General features: G+C 34.0%; 1 protein-coding gene across 1 annotated transcript; it reads left to right on the top strand.

Moving 5' to 3' along the window:
• Positions 1–87: 87 nt before the first annotated feature.
• LOC128554994 (N-alpha-acetyltransferase 30-like) lies at positions 88–20,484 on the top strand. The gene is made up of 4 exons (XM_053536336.1): positions 88–902; positions 7,517–7,640; positions 11,228–11,283; positions 16,451–20,484. Exons 1-4 carry the CDS (start codon positions 342–344, stop codon positions 16,586–16,588), a joined length of 879 nt encoding a protein of 292 aa, XP_053392311.1. The 5' UTR covers positions 88–341; the 3' UTR covers positions 16,589–20,484.
• The last annotated feature ends 6 nt before the right edge of the window (positions 20,485–20,490 follow it).

Raw genomic sequence — 20,490 nt, 5'->3', positions numbered from 1 at the left:
CCAACACCCCTTAAATGATTATTACCCTTGATAAAAGTAGTCCAATACGATCAACCTGCGAAAGAAAATTGCCCAATGAAAAGCTTGTTATTATTTTTTTTATAATTGTGAAAGAAAGAACAAATGATCTGGAGGTGTGAATGTTGACATACCTTCTTGAAAATTCCGCGTGGCTTTAAAAATTATTGCGCACTTTTTGAAACCGGAAGTAATATGGCTGACACCAGCAACATGTCGAAAAATGTCAGGAAAAACAGTTTGAAAATCGCTTTACTTAATCTGCAGTCAAGTTTAGATTAATCTGATGAAATGCCTAACCAATAAATGAAATATTGAACAAAATGACTGATTGTGAAATACCTGATCAAAGTCTGAATCTTTCAGATTCAGAAAAAATGAGTAAAATTTCCTGCCCCACCCACTCTGTTGAGCATCCAGATGATGCAAACGTAAATAGTTTAAAGACGCTTCCACTAGAAAAACATCCGCCGAACGGCATGACACACATTTCACCAGATGCCAATGGACTGGTTAATCAGAAAAGAGATCCATTACCACCGTTTCAGATTTTTTCACGTAATGCCCAATGTTATGTTGGAGAGACCGTCATGCCAGAGAGTGTAGAGTGTAATTCTGCAGAAATAGAAGAAGGGAATTTGTGTGATTGTGATAAATCCAATATGAAAGACATATGCTGCATATCGTCAAGTTTGCATGGTGTAATATTGGATGACAATGAACCAGAAGAAGCAGATATCTTTAATGGGATTGAATATGTTGTCTACAGATCAGAAGTGCAAATGCCTGACATTATGAGACTTATCACCAAAGACTTATCAGAACCATATTCCATTTATACTTACAGATATTTTATCCACAACTGGCCAAAACTTTGCTTCTTAGTAAGTTATCCTGTGTTTTACGTAACACTAACAACAGTATGCATGTCTTCTGCATATCATTTGTTGTGTACATACATAATTTTGAAAAATTTTGCTATATATATCCAGGGAAGTGCTGTTTATAATGTGAAATTTATTTAAACTGTATCAATAAATATGGAGAATCGAAGCTTAAATTTGCTGAACAATTTATTTGGGTCACACATTAAACCGGAATCCACCTAAAAACCGGAATACACCGGAATACACTTTCTATAACCGGAATACACCTGTATTTTTTTAATTAAAGGTATTTTTGAAGGTTTTTTGATATAATTCAATCATATATATCATAAATAATCAACATAACAAAGAAAAATACAATATTCACACAAAACGATTTTATAAGAAATTGAAATTCGGCGACCGCGCGGGAAATTACTATAACCGAAATACACCCGTATTTCTTCAACAAATGCTATTTTTGAAGTGGTTTATGACTGAATTCAAATATATATATCATAAATAATTAATTTTCAAAATGAAATTAAAATACTTTTGCGCATTACGTTTTATACATGATTGAAAATCGGCGAAGGCACTGGAAATTTGCGTATTCGTAAATGAATTTCCATGCCCTAAAATTCTCTAATGTACACCCGTATTTTTTAAATAAATCGTATTTTAGGGTTTATGATAGAAATCAATCATATCTAAAATAAATAATTAATTTACAAAAATATACATGTACAAAGATGCATTTAAATCCGCAACGACATCGTATTGCTTTATTTAAAACCACATTTCTATTTACGTTCACGAGGTCACGTACACTAACAGAAATCTGTTTGCCAAAAATCGTTTTACTCCAATGTATTTAAATTGCTGCCGCTTTTTCATTATTTAAGACTTTTTTTATTCTGTTCTTTGTACTTTCTGGTCAAAAGTCTGAATTTTATGGCCATAGTATGTATCATTTATTTACTTGTAGAAAGAAATAAGTAATTAAGATCGCGCTGTTTGAAGTTTTACAAATAATTATGTGAAAATTCGACCGTTTTTATAGAATTTTCCCTACATTACTGTCGATATCTTATTAAAATCGTTATAGAATTCAAACTGTATTACTTCTTAAGCGGTGTTGAAAACTTGAAGCGATAATATTAAAAAATGAATACACTACGCGCGTTTTTTTGTACGTGTTGATTAACAAAAGTAACGTCGAGCGATGTAAATTAGATATTACAACAGGTCGCACGTGCTCGTCGAATGGGAAATTACCGGCATGATGTTTTGTATCTTTACCGATTCCCGGGTAAATTCCAGTCAATCCAAATAATAAGTTTGTTGACGTTTGTTCACGACGTAATTTCTGAATTTTGGTAAAATTACGACGTAAAAACACTTTTCCTAAATTTCCGGAGTGGACTGGAATTAATAAAACTGATTTTAACAAAATAAGGAATTCTGTAAATGAAACACTGAAAAAGTATTTAAAGGAAGACTATGTTGATACAGGAAAACGACTACGATACCCGAGACATTATGATCGAGACTTAGTGCATCCTGGAGAGAAGGAAGGAGGAATGAAAATGTTTAAATCTACAATACATCGCTGTTTTAGCAAAACATTGAATTAGTATTGATACGTTAAAGTACATGAAAAATAAAAAATTATACTGAATGTTCCTGTTTTTCTTCAATTTTTCAATTTGCAATTATAACGACAAGTATGAAATTAAACAAAAGCTTATCATATTTAACTGCACTTACCTTGTCAGACATTATTTGTCACATGTCGCATATGTGTGCTTATAAATATACTGATTATACTGATTAATTGACATCAATATAATCGATAGGTGTGATAATCCAATCAAAGTCTATCAGGACTAATCAGAGGCACGTGTTTGTTACGCTGCATATATTCAAAGGATCTTAATTGTGCTTTAGAAATAAGCGCAGTAAACGTTTTTATATTTATATATTAAACATAATATAATTCTTTTGAAATCTGATTTTTTGTAATTTATTTTCTTCTTAAATTATCAAATTAAACATGAAGAAATAATTCAATTAGTTCCAATAATAAACATACGGCCGGTTCTTTCCGATCAGCGCGGTTTATGCACTGACATGTGTTTTGTGTATAATTCATTTAAAAATTGAATATTGATATTTTTTCTTAATTAAAATATGAAGAAACAATTAAATAATTTCCAATTATAAACATGTGACATGCCCTTTCCGATCATGTTAAAAATAAAATATTAAAACATTGTTATGTCCTTTCAGATCAGCGCGGTTTATGCCACTCGTATTTTGTCTATATTCATTTAAAAATCAAAAAATGCTATTTTATCATTCATAGTTTATTTTCTTTTTTATTTGTTAAATGAAATATGAAGAAACAATTAAATAAGTTTCAATAATAAACATGACATGCCCTTTCCGATCCGCGCGGTTTATGTCGGGACCCGTATTTTGTTTATGATTCACTTAAAATCGAATATTGATATTTTTTGTCTTAAATTATTTTCTTATTATTTGAAGAAACAATTAAATAAATTTTAATAATCAACATTCCGGTATCTAGTCATAGCGACGTAAGCGTAAAACATTTCCGTAAGATCGTAAAGTTATAATCTCGTATTCAGAATTAACTTTTAATAAACTTCTCTCAAATATTCATTCATATTTAATCTGATTGAACATGGTTCTACAACTTAAAAAAAAAATGATAAAAAGTGTTTATTTAAGAGAATACTATTTATTTTTTAAAAAAGGACGACTGCATTTATGTTATGGAAACTTCCCGTGCGCTCGCCAAATCCAAATCTCGTATAAAATCGTTTTGTGTTAAAGTATTTTATTTTCCTTTTGTAAACTTATTATTTATATTATACACGAATGATTTCTGCAATAAACCCTACAAAAATACCATTTATTAATAAAATACGGGTGTATTTCGGTTATGGAAATTTCCCGCGCGGTCGCCGAACTTCATTCTCGTATAAAATCATTTTGCGTAAACGTATTTTATTTTCCTTTCGTATGTTAATTATTTATGATATATATGATTGAATTATATCAAAAACCCTTCAAAAATACCTTTAACTTAAAAAATACAGGTGTATTCCGGTTATGGAAAGTGTATTCCGGTGTATTCCGGTTTTTAGGTGGATTCCGGTTTAATGTGTGACCGATTTATTTCCTTTTTGCACATTTCACATGTATCCATACCCATTTGTGATATTAGGAATTTACTTTTTTAGCTCATCTGATTTTTTGTCCTCACTTGATCGGCGTTGGTGTTGGTGTTGCCTGGTTAAGTTTATGTTTAGATCAGCTTTTCTCCTAAATTATCAAACTTTTTTAAGCTATTGGTTTGAAAATTGCAACACTTGTTCGCCAACTTGTTCACAACACTTGTAGTCGGTTCAAAAGCTCACATGAGCTTATGTTGTACTTGTTTGCTATCTTGCCGACTTTAAATAAATCTTATCTATCTTATCTTATCTTACCATCAATAGCTGACTCTGTACAGCAAGAAACATAACTCCATCCTGCTTTTTGTAAGAATTATGGCCCCTTTTGGACTTAGAAAATATCTGATTTCTTGGTTAAGTTCTATGTTTAGGTCAAGTTTTCTCCTGAACTATCAAAGCTATTGCTGTAAAACTTGCAACACTTGTTCACCACCAAAAGCTGACTCTGTACAGCAAGAAACATAACTCCATCCTGCTTTTTGCAAGAATTACGGCCCCTTTTGGACTTAGAAAATATCAGATTTCTTGGTTAAGTTTTATGTTTAGGTCTACTTTTCTCATTAACAATCAAAGTTATTGCTTTAAAACTTGGAGCAGTTATTCACCATTAAAAGCTTACTCTGCACAGCAAGTACCGTAACTCTACATTGATTTTTGCAAGAATTATGGCCGCAGGGATCATCCTAGGTCAAAATTTTAGGGAGAAGTGACTTCTTCTCCACAGAATTTAGGGAGAAGTTGAGGAATTTAAGGAGAAGAATATGCATAGCATTTAGTTTCCCATCTATAGTTTCCTGCCTATATATATCCACTTTCTGTGGGTATAGCTGTAACTTATAAACAGTAATTATTTAAGGAAATTGATTCTTGCATTATCATTTTCATGAATTTCTAAATAAAGTATAAATTTAGCAATGAAAAAGTCGCCTTTAAATTTTTATCTGAAATTTACATGTCCGAAACTCGTATTTTTAACAGGTGCACGATCAAAACGCCGTGAACATTTTCATTCATGTTTCGATTCTCGTGCTTTTATAATGCCCGATTTTTGCATCAACTTGTTCAGATTTATACATTTAATTTATTTTTTTATTTTTTTTTTTCGAAAATGATATCAAACTCGTAGATAATGGCGATCTTTTTACAATATTTTGTACGGCAGTTCTGACGTCCGCAAAATCATTTTTATCCACAGTACCCGAGCAATTCATTTACAGAAATTGACCGTAATCATGGTAATTGAAATAATTTTTGAAGTAATCTTTAATAAAATGAAAGAATAATATACAATTGTTGCATAAGGTCATGCTCTCGTTAAGTTTATCGGCTTTTTACACGCCGATTGAAAATTTTCAAAATGGCGGCGACTTACAATATTATTGATTGACACTGTGGGATATTAACGCTACGATTGGCTGAAGTTTGACAGGCGAGTAGGTGGAGTTGACTATGGATTTTTCGATAATTTAATCTAGAATATGCATCAAGTTTTGCAACTTTAAGTAAACAGATAATAACTCGCTGAAAAACTCGGAGATTTGGATTTCGCCCGGAGCCGATAATTAGGCGAAGTGGCCGGCTTTAAAGCGACGATATCGCTCAAATCGCCTTGTAGGATGATCCCTGAATATTATGGCCCCATTTGGATTTAGAAAATCATGGGTAGGACAATATTTGAATTATTTCTATTATACAGAGACAAAAAAATCAGATGAGCGTCTGCTTCCGCAAGGCGGTGCTCTTGTTTAAAAGATAAAATGGGTCAAAAGAGGCATAAAAATAGGGGGAGACAGGGACTGCCAGAGTTAAAAATGTAAAACCTTTTTAAAAAGACTTAACAGATTGCTAATTGGATGTTCATAAAATTGGGCAGAAACAATGTCAGAAGGTAAAGGTTCTTTCTCAGGTAAGTGACTTGGGCCCATTTGTGCCTCTTGTTTCATTAGTTTACCAGAGTCAAATGCATCCAAATGCAGTTCAGCACATATGTTCAAAGGAATGTAATACAGGTTGAATTGTGCATTAAAAATTAAAATCCTTGTTTATTGTAATACAGTATTTCTCTTTGTACTGACATACATATTTGAAAAAAGATTTGAAATCTTGCATAGATGTGCAATTTTCATGACTTCGCTTACCTGAGCATGCCAGGAAAGGATATCACCTGAAAGTTACTGAAAATACATGAACCATATTCCACTTTTTATCTCACTTTGAGCCAAGGTGAGCTTTTGTGACCGCTCCTTGTCCTTGTGGTCCTCTACCAAGATTGTCCAAATTATTACCCTGGGGTGAAAAGAGGCCCTGCCCCGGGGGTCCCAAGTTTTACATAGGCATATAGGAAAAAAAAATAAAAATCTTCTTGTCTGAAATTGCAAGGCCTAGGCTTTTGATATTTGGCATGTAGCTTTGCTAACAAGATTATTCAAATTATGCTCCTGAGTTGAAAAGAGGCCCGCCCCTAGTCTAGGATTCAGGTGTTGATATTTTTTGCTTTGTCATAACATACACGCTATTTCATATTGTATGAGCAAGTTACTGTTACTGGCCCGTTTAGTTTCTGATGGTATCGATTTGCAGAACAGAAGCACATGAAAAATTGACAGACTGGAATTCAGGCTACCCCACCCCGAGGGTCACTTAGTTTATATATGAGTAACATGTATATAGGAAAAAATACTTCAAAAATTATCTGATCATATTTCCTAGACTGTTTAATTATAATTACCTGATGACCCCAAGTAATTAGGGGTCACTTGACTGTGACTCTTGACCTACTGACCTACTTTCTTGTTTCTAAGATAGAGCCTTGAAATTTGAGTGACATACATGTACAGTTCTGCACACCGATCTTAAAACTGATTTTCAGTTACCATGAATGTGACCTACTGACCTACTTTCTTGATATTTTAGCATCAGTTTGACATTTGAAACATGTAGTTCATATAACTCAGTTGAGCGATCCAGGGTCATCATGACCCTCTTGTTTAAACTTTCCGGTACTCATTATTTTTTCCGCAGGCAAAGTAAGATAATTAGAGCATTCTTAGGACAACTTCAATTTGCCAGATGTTTTTGCAGCAACACAAAATTCATATGGTGATGATTATATCAGGATTTAGTTTGATAAAACAACCTCTTTCTGCATGTTTGGTTTCTTTAATTTACTGAGTAATGTGGTATGAATATATCACAGATATTTAACTTGATATACACCTAACTGTAAAATACAAATTGTACCAGACATAATATTATTTTCATTTTGTTCTGTATGTGGCAGTTTTGACAGATGCAGCATATTTTTCAGTTGCAGGTCTACTGTAATTAGGAAAGGGACATTTTATATTTGAATTAATTACCTTTCAGGCAATGGATGGAGCGAAATGTGTAGGGGCAATTGTCTGCAAGTTAGACTTGCACAAGAAGATGGTACGAAGAGGCTATATTGCTATGTTAGCTGTTGATTCTGAATACAGACGGAAGAAAATAGGTGAGAATATATATACTTGTACATTCATGCGTGAAAAATGTAGGTTACTGCATTCCAAGATCGTAAACACTTATATTTCCTTCCTAGAGGAAATAAAACTCATTGGGTTCATTGTTTAGAAAAAATAACTATCAACTGAAACAGATTAAAAACGTTACAAATCTAAAACATTACAGTTCACAGGTACTAAACAGGGCCTGCGGTACCGCCTGTGCCGACGAGGATTGAAGGCACTTCGCTTCCTGTACCGCAGGTACTTCGTCAATGTTTACAAAACGAGCGAGATCGGTGAGTGATTTTTGTCATTTGGTTACTGCATGAAGCATTTTTTCAAAAATCAGGGAATGTAGCGGGGTGTAGATGTATCTTATCTACATATCCATGCTAAAATTTGTGGCAAATGATCAATTTCCTAGAAACATAAGGACAAATAAGTTGGGAATGAAACGTGATTTTTTTCACATCAGTGACTGTTTAGACTCATTTCTTTTCGCTGGCCCAAACGATGTCGTCTCTGCCGTCGTAAATTATATATATAAATGACATGTGAGTTGCTAAAACATAAAATGTGTCCAGAAAATTCCGAATTTGAACGTTATGCCAATTTTGGAAAAGTGCCGCAGGCATTTCGACGATGCCGCAGGCACTTCAAAAAGTTTCATAAATTTGGCCCATAACTAACCAAATCTCCAATAACTCGCATTCGCACGATTATATATTATATTCACTAATATCAAATAGTTTAGCAATCGGTTTATCTTCGCGGGTAATCTTAAACTCTAGTACGCGATTGTTCCGGTCAGTTGAAGCAAACTGTATTTCCCAAACATTATGCTTTTTGAAAATTGCCTTCTCTGTCCGTCCTATGCTGCTCGATATGTTTTTGTTCTCAAAGTTTTGTTTGCAGGAAGAAAATAGGTTTTACGCACATGTAAAAACTATTACATTTCTCCCGTTTGATCGTTTATGAGCTATACTTTTTAAGTTCTCCATTTTTCTGAAAACATTTTCACAATATTTTTTTTTGTAGATATGCTTCATATTTCCAGGAAACATTAGGCTATTAAAATAACTACAGAAAATTTCGAAATATCAATATAGTTTCTGACTTTATACCGAAATAACTGTCTAGCTACATGTAGTAAATGTCAGCTGTCCACAATGGGCTCGTACACAAATGGTATCGAGATTATAATATTTACAGAAAACTTTTGACTATTGAGACTCTTATTAGAAAACTTCGCTTTATCACGATAATTTCTTGAGGTATCGCGACAACTACCTACCTATCTCGTGGCAGAAATATAGGTTATAATGCAGTCATTCGGTCAGAAATGTGCTTCCGTGACTTTCGAAAGATGTCCCTAATAAATAGATCCTAGCCAAATGGGCATTATTTCACTCGTGGAATGATTGTTACATAAAATAGGACACTTTTCATGCTAATATTCGCATGTTTTCAAGTTGTTTACGTGAAAACGAAAGTAGGGTGTTTGTTCTGCGGACCGCTTTCTGAAATGCGGCAATATGAGGGTACCTGACTTGCATTTCACTGCATACTATTCAACACCCCTGTTTCTTTTCGTTTTCTCGAAGGAAATGTACGGATATCTTGTGGAAAATAGGTCTACGACGGAGTGAAAATCTAGAAACTGTAACAAAATTGTTCTGAAGTAGCTGAATTTTATATGAAATTTTTTATTGGTTTATAGCCTATGCCACCATAATGGATGGATATTTAAAGCTTAACAAAGGTTTGGTCCCTTTTATTTTACAATACTATAAAGTCAATTTATTACAGTATCGTGGGGGCATTTAGTTTTTGCCTTTCTGTTTCTCTGTTCTTCCATTTGTCTGTTTGTCTATAGTTTCGGCCAAATTTATGTCCCGATACTTTTTGAAAGTGCCTGCGGCACCTCAAAGGGACTGCGGCATCGTCGGAATGCCTGCGGTACTTTTCCAAAATTGGCATAACGTTCAAATTCGGAATTTTCTGGACACATTTTATGTTTTAGCAGATCACATGTCATTTATAAATACAATTTTCGACGGCGGAGACGGCATCGTTTGGGTCAGCGAAAAGAAATGAGTCTAAACAGTCACTGATGTGAAAAAATCACGTTTCATTCCCAACTTATATGTCCTTACGTTTCTAGGAAATTGATCAGTTGCCTCAAATTTTAGCATGGATATGTAGATAAGATACATCTACACCCCGCTACATTCCCCGATTTTTGAAAAAATGCTTCATGCAGTAACCAAATGACAAAAATGACAAAAATCACTCACCGATCTCGCTCGTTTTGTAAACATTGACGAAGTACCTGCGGTACAGGAAGCGAAGTGCCTTCAATCCTCGTCGGCACAGGCGGTACCACAGGCACTGTTTAGTACCCGTGAGTCGGAGGCAAAGGTTGCATACTATTAGGTTATTTAACATTGTTCTGTACAATACGAGATATATTTGGACAAGTACCCAGCTGAGAAAAATGATATTGGACGAGCAGCTAGGCGAGTCAAATATGGTTTTCCCAGCTGGGTACAAGTCCAAATATATCTCGTATTGTACAGTACCATGTTAAATAACCTTTTTATTCTAAATCTATTTTATTTTAGTTTAAATTAAAGATGATACACTGGATATTGTTTTTCTGCCTTTTCTGATTTCAAGACGCATAATCAAACTCTGTACATAGAGCGCATACTTCACCCAATTTACATTTGGAACATTTTCACGCGTTTCAGGCTTTATCGTATGTTTAACATGGGACTGTTGAACCGTCCAAATACGGAAAAAATAAAGGTTTTTTGTACACATGTGCGTCCAATACGGTAATATATTGTATTGTCACGTGTTGCAAATAAACGTTCACGATTGGATAAATAAAATAGATATAGGATAAATGTTTATATTTCACAGAAAGTCGGAAGCAAAAGTTGAATTTGCTTTTAAGTAGTATGACACCTGCTGTCAGTCATTTTATTTAGAAATATTGACTTCAGTAATCTAATTGGATAAACCAGGGATTACAAGAACGAACACTAAAAATAAGTTAAGCATATGAACTTTTTTTAAAAATGTATGATAATTTAGCTCAGGTGAAGTGCTGGAATTTTTACCAGATGAAAGTCAGATGGAATGTTACAATATTGAATAAAGTTGTAGATAAGTTATTGCATGTGGTTGTAATTTGAAAACTTGCAGTGATTTATACTGCATGCAAATGAAGATAGGGAACTTGCAAGAAACAAATATACATTGTATAGCATTTCTGTATAATTTAGACACAGTACCAATGTTTTCAACTAGTACTGGTATGATAGAAATTGCAGAAAATTGTGACTAAACGGTAAAACGTCAAATTGTTGAAAGGTAAAAATCTTAGTTACCGATAGTTATGAAAATAAAAAAAAACAAGAAAAAGTTACCAATAGAAAGTATTAAAGGGTATTAGTTCTCTTCTGTGCCTGTGGTAGAAAATTTCAATAACTCTTATGCAAATTATCTGTTATGACAGTGAATTTACAATGCAGTGAAGGGACGAACATATTTTGATGTTAATATTACATACCTTACCTTCTTTTAGGTTCACATCTTGTTCTGAAAGCCATTAAAGCCATGATAGCTGATGACTGTGATGAGGTATACATATATTTATCTTGTTCTACTTATTGTGCCACACTTTGCAGAAGAAGGGGTATATTGTTTTGCTCATTGTCGGTTGGTCGGTAGACCATTTGGTTTCTGATCAATAACTAGAGAATGCTTCTGTCTACAGTGGTCAAACATCATAGGATGATTGCTTGTGGTCAGTAGATGACCCCTACAATTTAAGGGATGAGTAGGTTAAGGTCAAGGCCAGACTGAAAATTGTTCCTGCTCTAACTAGAAATGCTTTGGCCTAGGCCTACAGTCATCAAGGGTCATAGATGATAGGTTGCTTGCCTGTGATCAGTAGAATCAGGGTACATCCCTGTGGTGGGCAGAACCATGACCTTTATTGTTTTGGGTGTCAGTAGGTCAAGGTCATAGTGACCTAAAGACTGAAAATGGTTTCCACTCAATAACTTAAAAGGTTTGGCCAACATTTGTCAAACATTATAGAATGATTGCCAGTAGTCATTAGGTGACCCCTGTTGTCTTTTTGGTTAGAAAGGCAAAGTTTGGTATCAGAATGACCAAAAGATTTAAAATGGTTACCACTCAATAACTGAAGAACCTGTAGGCCTAATGCCTTCAAACTAGGATGGTTTCTTGTGATCAGTACATGATCTTTAATGCTTTGGGGGTCAGTTGGTCATAGGTCTTGACAATGAAAACAGATTCCGCTCAATAACTAGAGAATGCTTCAAGGGGCTTCCTTGGCTGAGTAGCTTAGGTCACTGGCACAGAATCTCGAGCCAGTCACTTTTGGAATTGAAACCTCACTTTGGGTGTTGAATTCTTTCATGTGAGAAAGCCATCCAGCTTGCTTACAGAAAATCAGTAGTTCTTAAAAGGTGCATGCCTGTGATGAAAATAATGCCCAGAGTGGCACCAGGGGTCTTCCTCCATCAACAGAAGCTTGAAAGTCACCATATGACCTATAATTGTGTCAGTGTGATGTTAAAACTCAGCAAAAAAGATGTAGTGTCCTCAAGACTAAAGATAGTTTCTGATCATTATTAAAAGCTCCCAAATTTTAGAGTCTGTGTCTGTGTTTTGTTTGACAGTTAAACGTTTCCCCAGTTAAACAAAAACAATCATTCTTTTAGCCTTTCTTGCCTGTATATATTAGAAGGTAAACAGTAAGCTGTCATTTTTAGCTCCACTATTCAGAGAATAGGGGGGCTATACTACTCACCCCGGCATCGGCGTCGGCGTGACCCATCTTGGTTAAAGTTTTTCGGCAACCTTTGTTTTTCTGTCATATCTTTGTTACTATTGCTTATATCTTACTGTAACTTCACATAAACATTGTCCAGTATACAAACAATGTAGGGGCTGAGCCCATTATACCCAAGGTCAAGGTCACCAAACTGTTATACTTAGGTTATTTTTAAGGTTAAAGTTTTTCTGTCATATCTTTGTTAATATTGCTTATATCTTACTGTAACTTCACATAAACATTGTCTAGTATGCAAACAAAATATGTGTAGGGGTTGAGCCCATTATACCCAAGGTTATTTTTAAGGTTAAAGTTTTTTGGCAACCTTTTTCTGTCATATCTTTGTTACTATTGCTTATATCTTACTGTAACTTCACATAAACATTGTCCAGTATGCGAAAAAAGTATGTACAGGGACTGGGCCCATTTTATCCAAGGTCAAGGTCACCAAGGTCTTATACTTAGGTTATTTTTGAGGTTAAAGTTTTTCGGCAACCTTTGTTTTTCTGTCATAACTTTGTTACTTTTGCTTATACCTTACTGTAAGTTCTCATAAACATTGTCCAGCGTACAAACATAGTATATGCAGGGGCTGGGCCTATTATACCCAAGGTCAAGGTCACCAAGGAGTTATACTTGGAATTATTTTCATGTTAAATTTTTTTCGAAAGCTTTATTAATAGACATATCTCTGGTACTTTAAAAGATAATGACTTGAAATTAAAAATATTTGTTTATAATCATCATCTGCATGTGTGGTTACATACCCCATAACTCTAATTGTATTTTTGACAGAATTATGCCCCTTTTGTACTTACATTTTTTTTGCAATCTTTGCTTTCTGGATATTACTTTAATGCAATATAAGATAACAACTTGAAACTTAAAATGTATCTTTATCTCCATCATCTGCATGTGTGGTAACAATCCCCATAACTCTGATTTGTATTTTTGACCAAATTATGCCCCTTTTACACTTTAATTTTTTTAACAAACTTCATTTTCTGGACATAACTTTGGTACTATATAAGATAATGACTTGAAACTCAAAATATATCTTTACCATCATCATCTGCATTTGTTGTAACAATCCTAATAACTCTAATTTGTGTATTTGATGGATTTATGCCACTTGGTGTATCTTCCTTTTATAGTAGAGGTCTCTTATTCAGACATATATTCATTTTACTGTCAAATTCCCGAATAGTGGAGCGCACTGTCTTATGGACAGCTCTTGTTTGAGCACTTATTTGATAAGGGCTAAATTCTGTTATTGGGACAGACCTTTACAGTGTAAGAAGGCAGTTAGAAAATGCCAAATTTGATCTGATTAAAATAAATTGTTCCATTATGCAACGGAATTGCATCAAATATAGCTTGGAATCATCAAAACAGGTTACACTTGCAAAATTGTTACCACAAATTACCTTGAACTTGATATTTTTTCCTGTTTAATTTGAGAAATTGATGCATTTACGATTTTGGGCAACCGTTATAGAAGAGGGAAAAAACGTCCAGAGTATTGACTGCAGACTATGGTTGAAGGCCGTTTAAATGTTATCCTTTTGTGTTTGAAAGAGCTTGTAAACGTTTACAAAATTCTGTAAATGTGAGAGCCTTAATCATTATCTGGAGAACACTTTGGCCTTAATACTTCATAGAATGACTGCCTGTAGTCACTAAATGACCCAAGATTTTGTTGAAATTGTTGAGTCTGAGGTCAAGGTCACAGCATTCACAATTACATATGCAACAGGCCATCATCATGGGGGCATATGTGTTTTACATACTTCGCTTGTTCTTTTGAAAATGCAGGAAAAATTGTGAAACAAAATGTTTATCTTGAAAGTTTATCTGTTCAAGGATTTATATTTGTGGGTTAACTGTAGAGTTTCACCTCATACAAGCTTCTTAGGTAAGCAGTCAGTGTTGCTAATTTTGAAACACCTGTTCCTTGGCAAACTTTGAAACTCAAGTCCCTTGGCTAACTTTTAATCACATGACCCTTAACTAACTTGGAAACACCTGTCCTTCAGCTAGCTTTGAAATGCATGATCCCTCAGGAAACTTTGAAATAAATAGCTAACTTTAAACACATGTTAACTTTGAAACACGTGTCCTTCAGCTTACTTTGAAACACGTGTCCTTCAGCTAACTTTGAAACAAATATCCTTCAATGTTACTTCAACTAACTTTGAAGCAAATGTCCAGCAGCAAATTTTGAAACACATGTCATTCATCTAACTTTATAACACACGTCATTCAGCTAACTTTGAAACACATGTCCTTCAGCTAACTTTGAAACAAATGTCTTTCATCAAACTTTGAAACAAATGTCCAATAGCTAACATTGAAACAGATGTCATTTAGCAAACTTTGAAACACATGTCATTTAGCTAACTTTTATAAAACCTGTCATTAGCTAACTTTGAAGCTAACTTTGAAACAAATGTCCTTCAGCTGACATTGAAACAAATGTCCTTCAGCAAACTTTGAAACAAATGTCATCCATGTCATTCCAGATATCCTTCAGCAAACTGAAACAAATTTCCTTCAGCTAACTTTGAAACTCATGTAATTTAGCTAACTTTGAAACACATGTCACTCAGCTAACTTTGAAACACCTGTCCCTCAGCTATCTTTGAAATTTATGATACCACAGGAAACTTTGAAACAAATGTCCTTCACTTTGAAACACATGTCCTTCAGCTAACTTTGAAACACATGTCATACAGCTAACGTTGAAACACATGTCCCTCAGCTAACTTTGAAACATCTGTCCCTCAGCTAACTTTGAAACATCTGTCCCTCAGCTAGCGTTGAAATGCATGGTCCCTTAGGAAACTTTGAAACAAATGTTCTTCAGCAAACCTTGAAACTGTCCCTCAGCTAACTTTGAAACACATGTCATTCAGCAAACTTTGAAAAGACATGTCATTCAGCTAACTTTGAAGCACATGTCCTTCAGCTAACTTTGAAACAAATGTCCTTCACTTTGAAACGCATGTAATTCAGCTAACTTTGAAACACCTGTCCCTCAGCTAGCTTCGAAACACATATCCCACAGCAAACTTTGAAACACCCATCATTCATCTAACTTTAAAACAAATGTCATTCAGCAAACTTTGAAACACCTGTCATTCAGCAAACTTTGAAACACATGTCAGTCAGCTAACTTTGAAACAAATGTCATTCAGCAAACTTTGAAAACACCTGTCATTCAGCAAACTTTGAAACACATATCAGTCAGCTAAGTTTGAAACACCTGTCCCTCAGCTAGCTTTGAAACACATGTCCCACAGCAAACTTTGAAACACCCGTCATTCATCTAACTTTAAAACAAATGTCATTCAGCTAACTTTGAAACACCTGTCATTTGGCAAACTTTGAAACACATGTCATTCAGCTAACTTTGAAACAAATGTCCTTCAGCTAACTTTGAAACATGTAATTCAACTAACTGAAACACATGTCCCTCAGCTAACTTTGAAACACATGTCCCTCAGCTAACTTTGAAACACATGTCCCACAGCTAACTTTGAAACATCTGTCCCACAGCTAGCCTTGAAATGCAATTGGTCCCTCAGGAAACTTTGAAACAAATGTCCTTCAGCTAAGTTTGAAACACATGCCATTCAGCTAACTTTAAAACACATGTCCCTTAGCTTGCCATTGAGAAAGGAAATCTGTCTGGTTTGCAGAAGATATCTGATCAAACCTGATTTTAGAGTAAAACTATATAGTACATGTATATTTCAATAATCTTTTTTTGGAAAAAAATTTTTTCCCCATAAAAGAGTTTGATAATGGCCAATTATTAGTAATAGTATTCATTGTTGACTAAAGTACCCACAAAATCAAATTATTTCACACTATCAAACATAATTTACAGAAGTACTAAGTAGTAACCACATTTTCAATATTCTATACCTTTATTTTCAGGTTGTATTAGAGACAGAGATCACAAATCAAGCAGCACTGAGGCTTTACGAAAACTTGGGATTTGTACGTGATAAAAGACTATTCCGTTATTATTTAAATGGTGTGGATGCTTTGAGACTGAAGTTATGGTTACGATAACAAAACTATGTTCTAGTTTGTTATTTTAGGGATAAATTCATTTGTACAAAGCTGTGCATGTTACATGTGAATAGTCTGGAGAGTTTAAAAGGGAGTTAAGCAGGGAAAACGGAGGAAAAATGTGTGACATGTTCTTGATATATTTTAATAAACTCTCCTCATTTTATCGTACTCCAAGGTCTAAAAGTTATTAAGATGAGTAAACAACTGGGAGTTACCACATAAAAAATAATCATTTGATTATGTTGAGAGATTTAAATTTCGTTGCATGCTTGTAAAATATAATTCATTTGTATTTTCGATAAAATAACTCTATTCATATGTTTTGAAAAAAAGTTACCCTTTAAACATATGAATAAGAATGTACATAAAGTGGTATGAAATAGTAAATTATTGCATGAATTTACTGTAAAGTAAGTTTTTTGGAAGAAAATGTCTTTACAAGATAGCTCATTAACATACTGTGTCTCATGATTTAAAGTTATATTATGCCTAAAACAATAACTACACAATATATATGTAGATGTTAGGTAAACATAGTTGTGTGTATAAGCAGTACTGTGTGTTAAAAATACTACACACTAATAAGTTAACTTAGTATGAATATTTTACTTTATTAAAAAACTGGAAGTTTTTTTTTTTTTTAAACAAATGGCTGTTACAAGATGCGACATTTAATAGTGATTGCTGCTCTGCTGTACATACGCCATGGTACACAGTCAGTTTATATATTTAGCCAGACTAAATATACTCATGAAGATTTTTGAGATTTAAAGCTGCTCATCCACGTATGGGGTGAAATTTTTCCACCAAGTTTGGCAATGTATATACATGTATGACTTTGAAAAATGATAAAGAGAGTGAAAAAAAGTATAAAGATACGATAAAATGACAAGAAAAATGTTGATTTTCCCTATTACTCCCTTCTGCACAATATTTTTGGTTATTTTCTAGGATTATGAAGTTTGGGACTGTCGTATTACCCACATTATGAAACTTTTCCCCCTAAAATGTGTTAATTAAACGCTTTAAATCACTGTCTGATGAGAAAATATTTTTATTAAAAATGGGCATAGTACATCTTTAAGTATCTGGCATACATGTATATATTAACTGTTGTTTGATCTAAAATCAGTGGGCAGACTTGCAACTTCATTTTGAAATTATTTAGACTTAAATGTACAGTTTGAATTCGGGAAGGATGATCAATTTATTTTATAGCATCAAACAGTTTTATTTATTTGAAAGTTTTATTTTGTTTGTGGTTATGTTTTCTAGCTGGAAATAGCATCACAACCCAGTAGGATTAGAAAAACAAATTGAGCAATAAATTGTAATTATAACACTGGGCTGAAGATGCATTGTGGGACAGTTCTTATTTTGGTATAAATATATAAATGGTAGAATGTTTACATAAATTGTTGCCATATTCATTATGATGAGTGAAAATGAAATCCTGTTTTGCCATGCTGTAAAATCATATATTTTTGCGGGTTGACAAATTTGCTATATTTGAAATTTGAATTATTTTGTATGGTAGAATACGCTCGATAAATGGCCATCTTGTTAAACATGAGTTATTTTTAACAAAGATATCATTTTCACGAGTATTCATTTTGCGAATACAAATACAGTTGGGAATATCAGATAAAGCAAAAAATAAATCGCTCATGAAAATTTCTAATTTTACAATCAGCAGTACATACGGTACTAAGAATGATTGCTACTTGTTGGAGGTTTAGTTTGACTGAAGTCGGCTAAAACACTCAACTGCATTTAATACCACTGCACTGCAGCCTAAACTTCGCTGATTATTTGTTATGAAATAATATATTATTTTCAGTCATTTAGTCATTTTTAGTCCTATGTACATGTATTAAATTGCTCTATAACTTCCTCAAAAATTGTTTTAATTAATGCATTTTGTTGATAATTTTTGTTGCCTTTATTTGCTCACCATGTGTTAGTTTAGATTTTTTTTAAGTGTTCTTCTAAAGACAAGACCTGTCAATTCATATAGCAAGGTCATTAGAATTGGCAAAGCTCTGTTCTCATCCCCTCAGAAATCTCTTTCGAATCGTGCAGTTTTCTCTGAAAATTGACTTTACATCATGATCTTTATTCCCTTTTGCCCAAATACAGAGCTGTTCCCCTCCTCTCCTTCCCTATAACAGGCCCAGGATCAAAGCTGTTCCCCTGCTTCCCTCCCCCATAACAGGCCCATGCTCCTCCCATCTTAGTAAAAAAAACTATTTTGGATAGAAACTGGTAGTCTTATAATTTGATGTTGGTTAGGAGATGATTGTGCAGCCATATTTTATTGAAAGTTGTACTTGCTCTTGAATTAATAATCATGAGAGACTCGTTATAAGTATAGGGGCCTCCACGGCTTAGTGGTTAAGGTCGCTGACTTCAAATCACTTGCCCCTCACCGGTTCGAGCCTTACTCTGGGCGTTGCATTCTTCATGTGAGGAAGCCATCCAGCTGGCTTACGTAAGGTTGGTGGTTCTACCCAGGTGCCCGCCGGTGATGAAATAATACACAGAGGGGCACCTGGGGTCTTCCTCCACCATCAAAGCTGGAAAGTCGCCATATGACCTAAAAAAAATTGTGTCGGTGTGACATTATTTCTTAAAATTAAAAAACAACCCAGATCATACTATCACTCCTGGAGGTCTTTACATTGATGTATAGAATGATCTGCATACATGGATCTTGCAAAGTGAGGCTGCATTTCAGGAAAAAGTTTGTTATAGATTATGTGGATCAAACAGTAACACTTGTTGATTAAGCAAATATCTTCACACTTGCTCTTAATTGAAGAGAATCACTCTTGTTTTGCTTTTCATTACTACACATTCAGTTGGAGTTTGTTATATATACACTTTCTGTTAATTGAATAGGCATGTTAGGTGTGTTTAAAGATTGATGACTGCACTTGAACAAATGATAATTACACTTGATTATGAATGAATAAAACCACCCACACATGAAAGAAATGATGCATGCAATACAAGTACAAAAATGAATCATCAGTGTTGATGTATTTCCTGGAATTTTTTTAATTAGCATGATATTTATTCTTTCATATAGTGTACTTAATAACTTATGTTAAATTATAATAACATTATTATTGAAGCAAAATGAAATTGAAGGAATGGTTTTAGTCACATTTATTTTGTTCTTGATTTATCAGGATTCTTCGTGTAAAATTTGCTATGCGACATGACACCTTTAAGAAATCAATTTTGAAAAGTTGAAATGAGCAGCTTGTCACTTTGCACTGAGGTGACGAGCTGTTCAAGATGGTCAATCAGATTTTAGTCAAGTAATGGATTTGTTTGAACCTTCAACAACTGATCATATACACTTTTAATTTTCTCTGCAACCAAGGTAGCTATTTTAGCATATGTATTAAGTTTAATAACCATATATTGCCTAAGGAATGATATGAATATAAGAAGCTGATGGGACTGGAGTTCTGTGGACTAGGCTGAAGCTGAGAAAATATTGAATGAATGTATTAGTTGTGGCTGTGATGTAAAAAGAATTTACAATGTTAATCATGTTCAGTCTTTGGTTCATTAGCTCACCTGAGAACAAAGCAGTCAAGGTGAGCTGTTGTAATTGCCCATGTTTTTTTATCATTCATTGTTTGAAACAGGGTTATTTGAGGTCAAAATCTAGGTCACTATGTCAAATCATAGAAAAACATTGTCAACACTATAGCGGTCTAACTTTCTCCTTGACCTTCAAAAAACTTTCCAAGAATGTTATTTATCCCTATGAAATGTATCTATATTGGGTGAATACAAAGTTACAAAGGTCTAAAAATAGGCAACTAGGTCAAATCATAGATAAGCCTTGGTAACACTGAAGAGGCCACATTTTTTGCTTGATC

This window comes from Mercenaria mercenaria, unplaced genomic scaffold (assembly GCF_021730395.1).
Source record: "Mercenaria mercenaria strain notata unplaced genomic scaffold, MADL_Memer_1 contig_927, whole genome shotgun sequence".
Lineage (NCBI taxonomy): Eukaryota > Metazoa > Mollusca > Bivalvia > Venerida > Veneridae > Mercenaria > Mercenaria mercenaria.
Note: the sequence above shows the minus strand (reverse complement) of the source record. Positions and strands in the feature narration are given on the sequence as shown.

Excerpts from the sequence above, each read along its gene's own strand:
- LOC128554994 (XM_053536336.1), top strand. The coding sequence starts at position 342 with ATGACTGATTGTGAAATACCTGATCAAAGTCTGAATCTTTCAGATTCA. Across the intron at positions 903-7,516 it reads GGCCAAAACTTTGCTTCTTA|GCAATGGATGGAGCGAAATG; the intron begins GTAAGTTATCCT and ends ATTACCTTTCAG. Across the intron at positions 7,641-11,227 it reads ATACAGACGGAAGAAAATAG|GTTCACATCTTGTTCTGAAA; the intron begins GTGAGAATATAT and ends ACCTTCTTTTAG.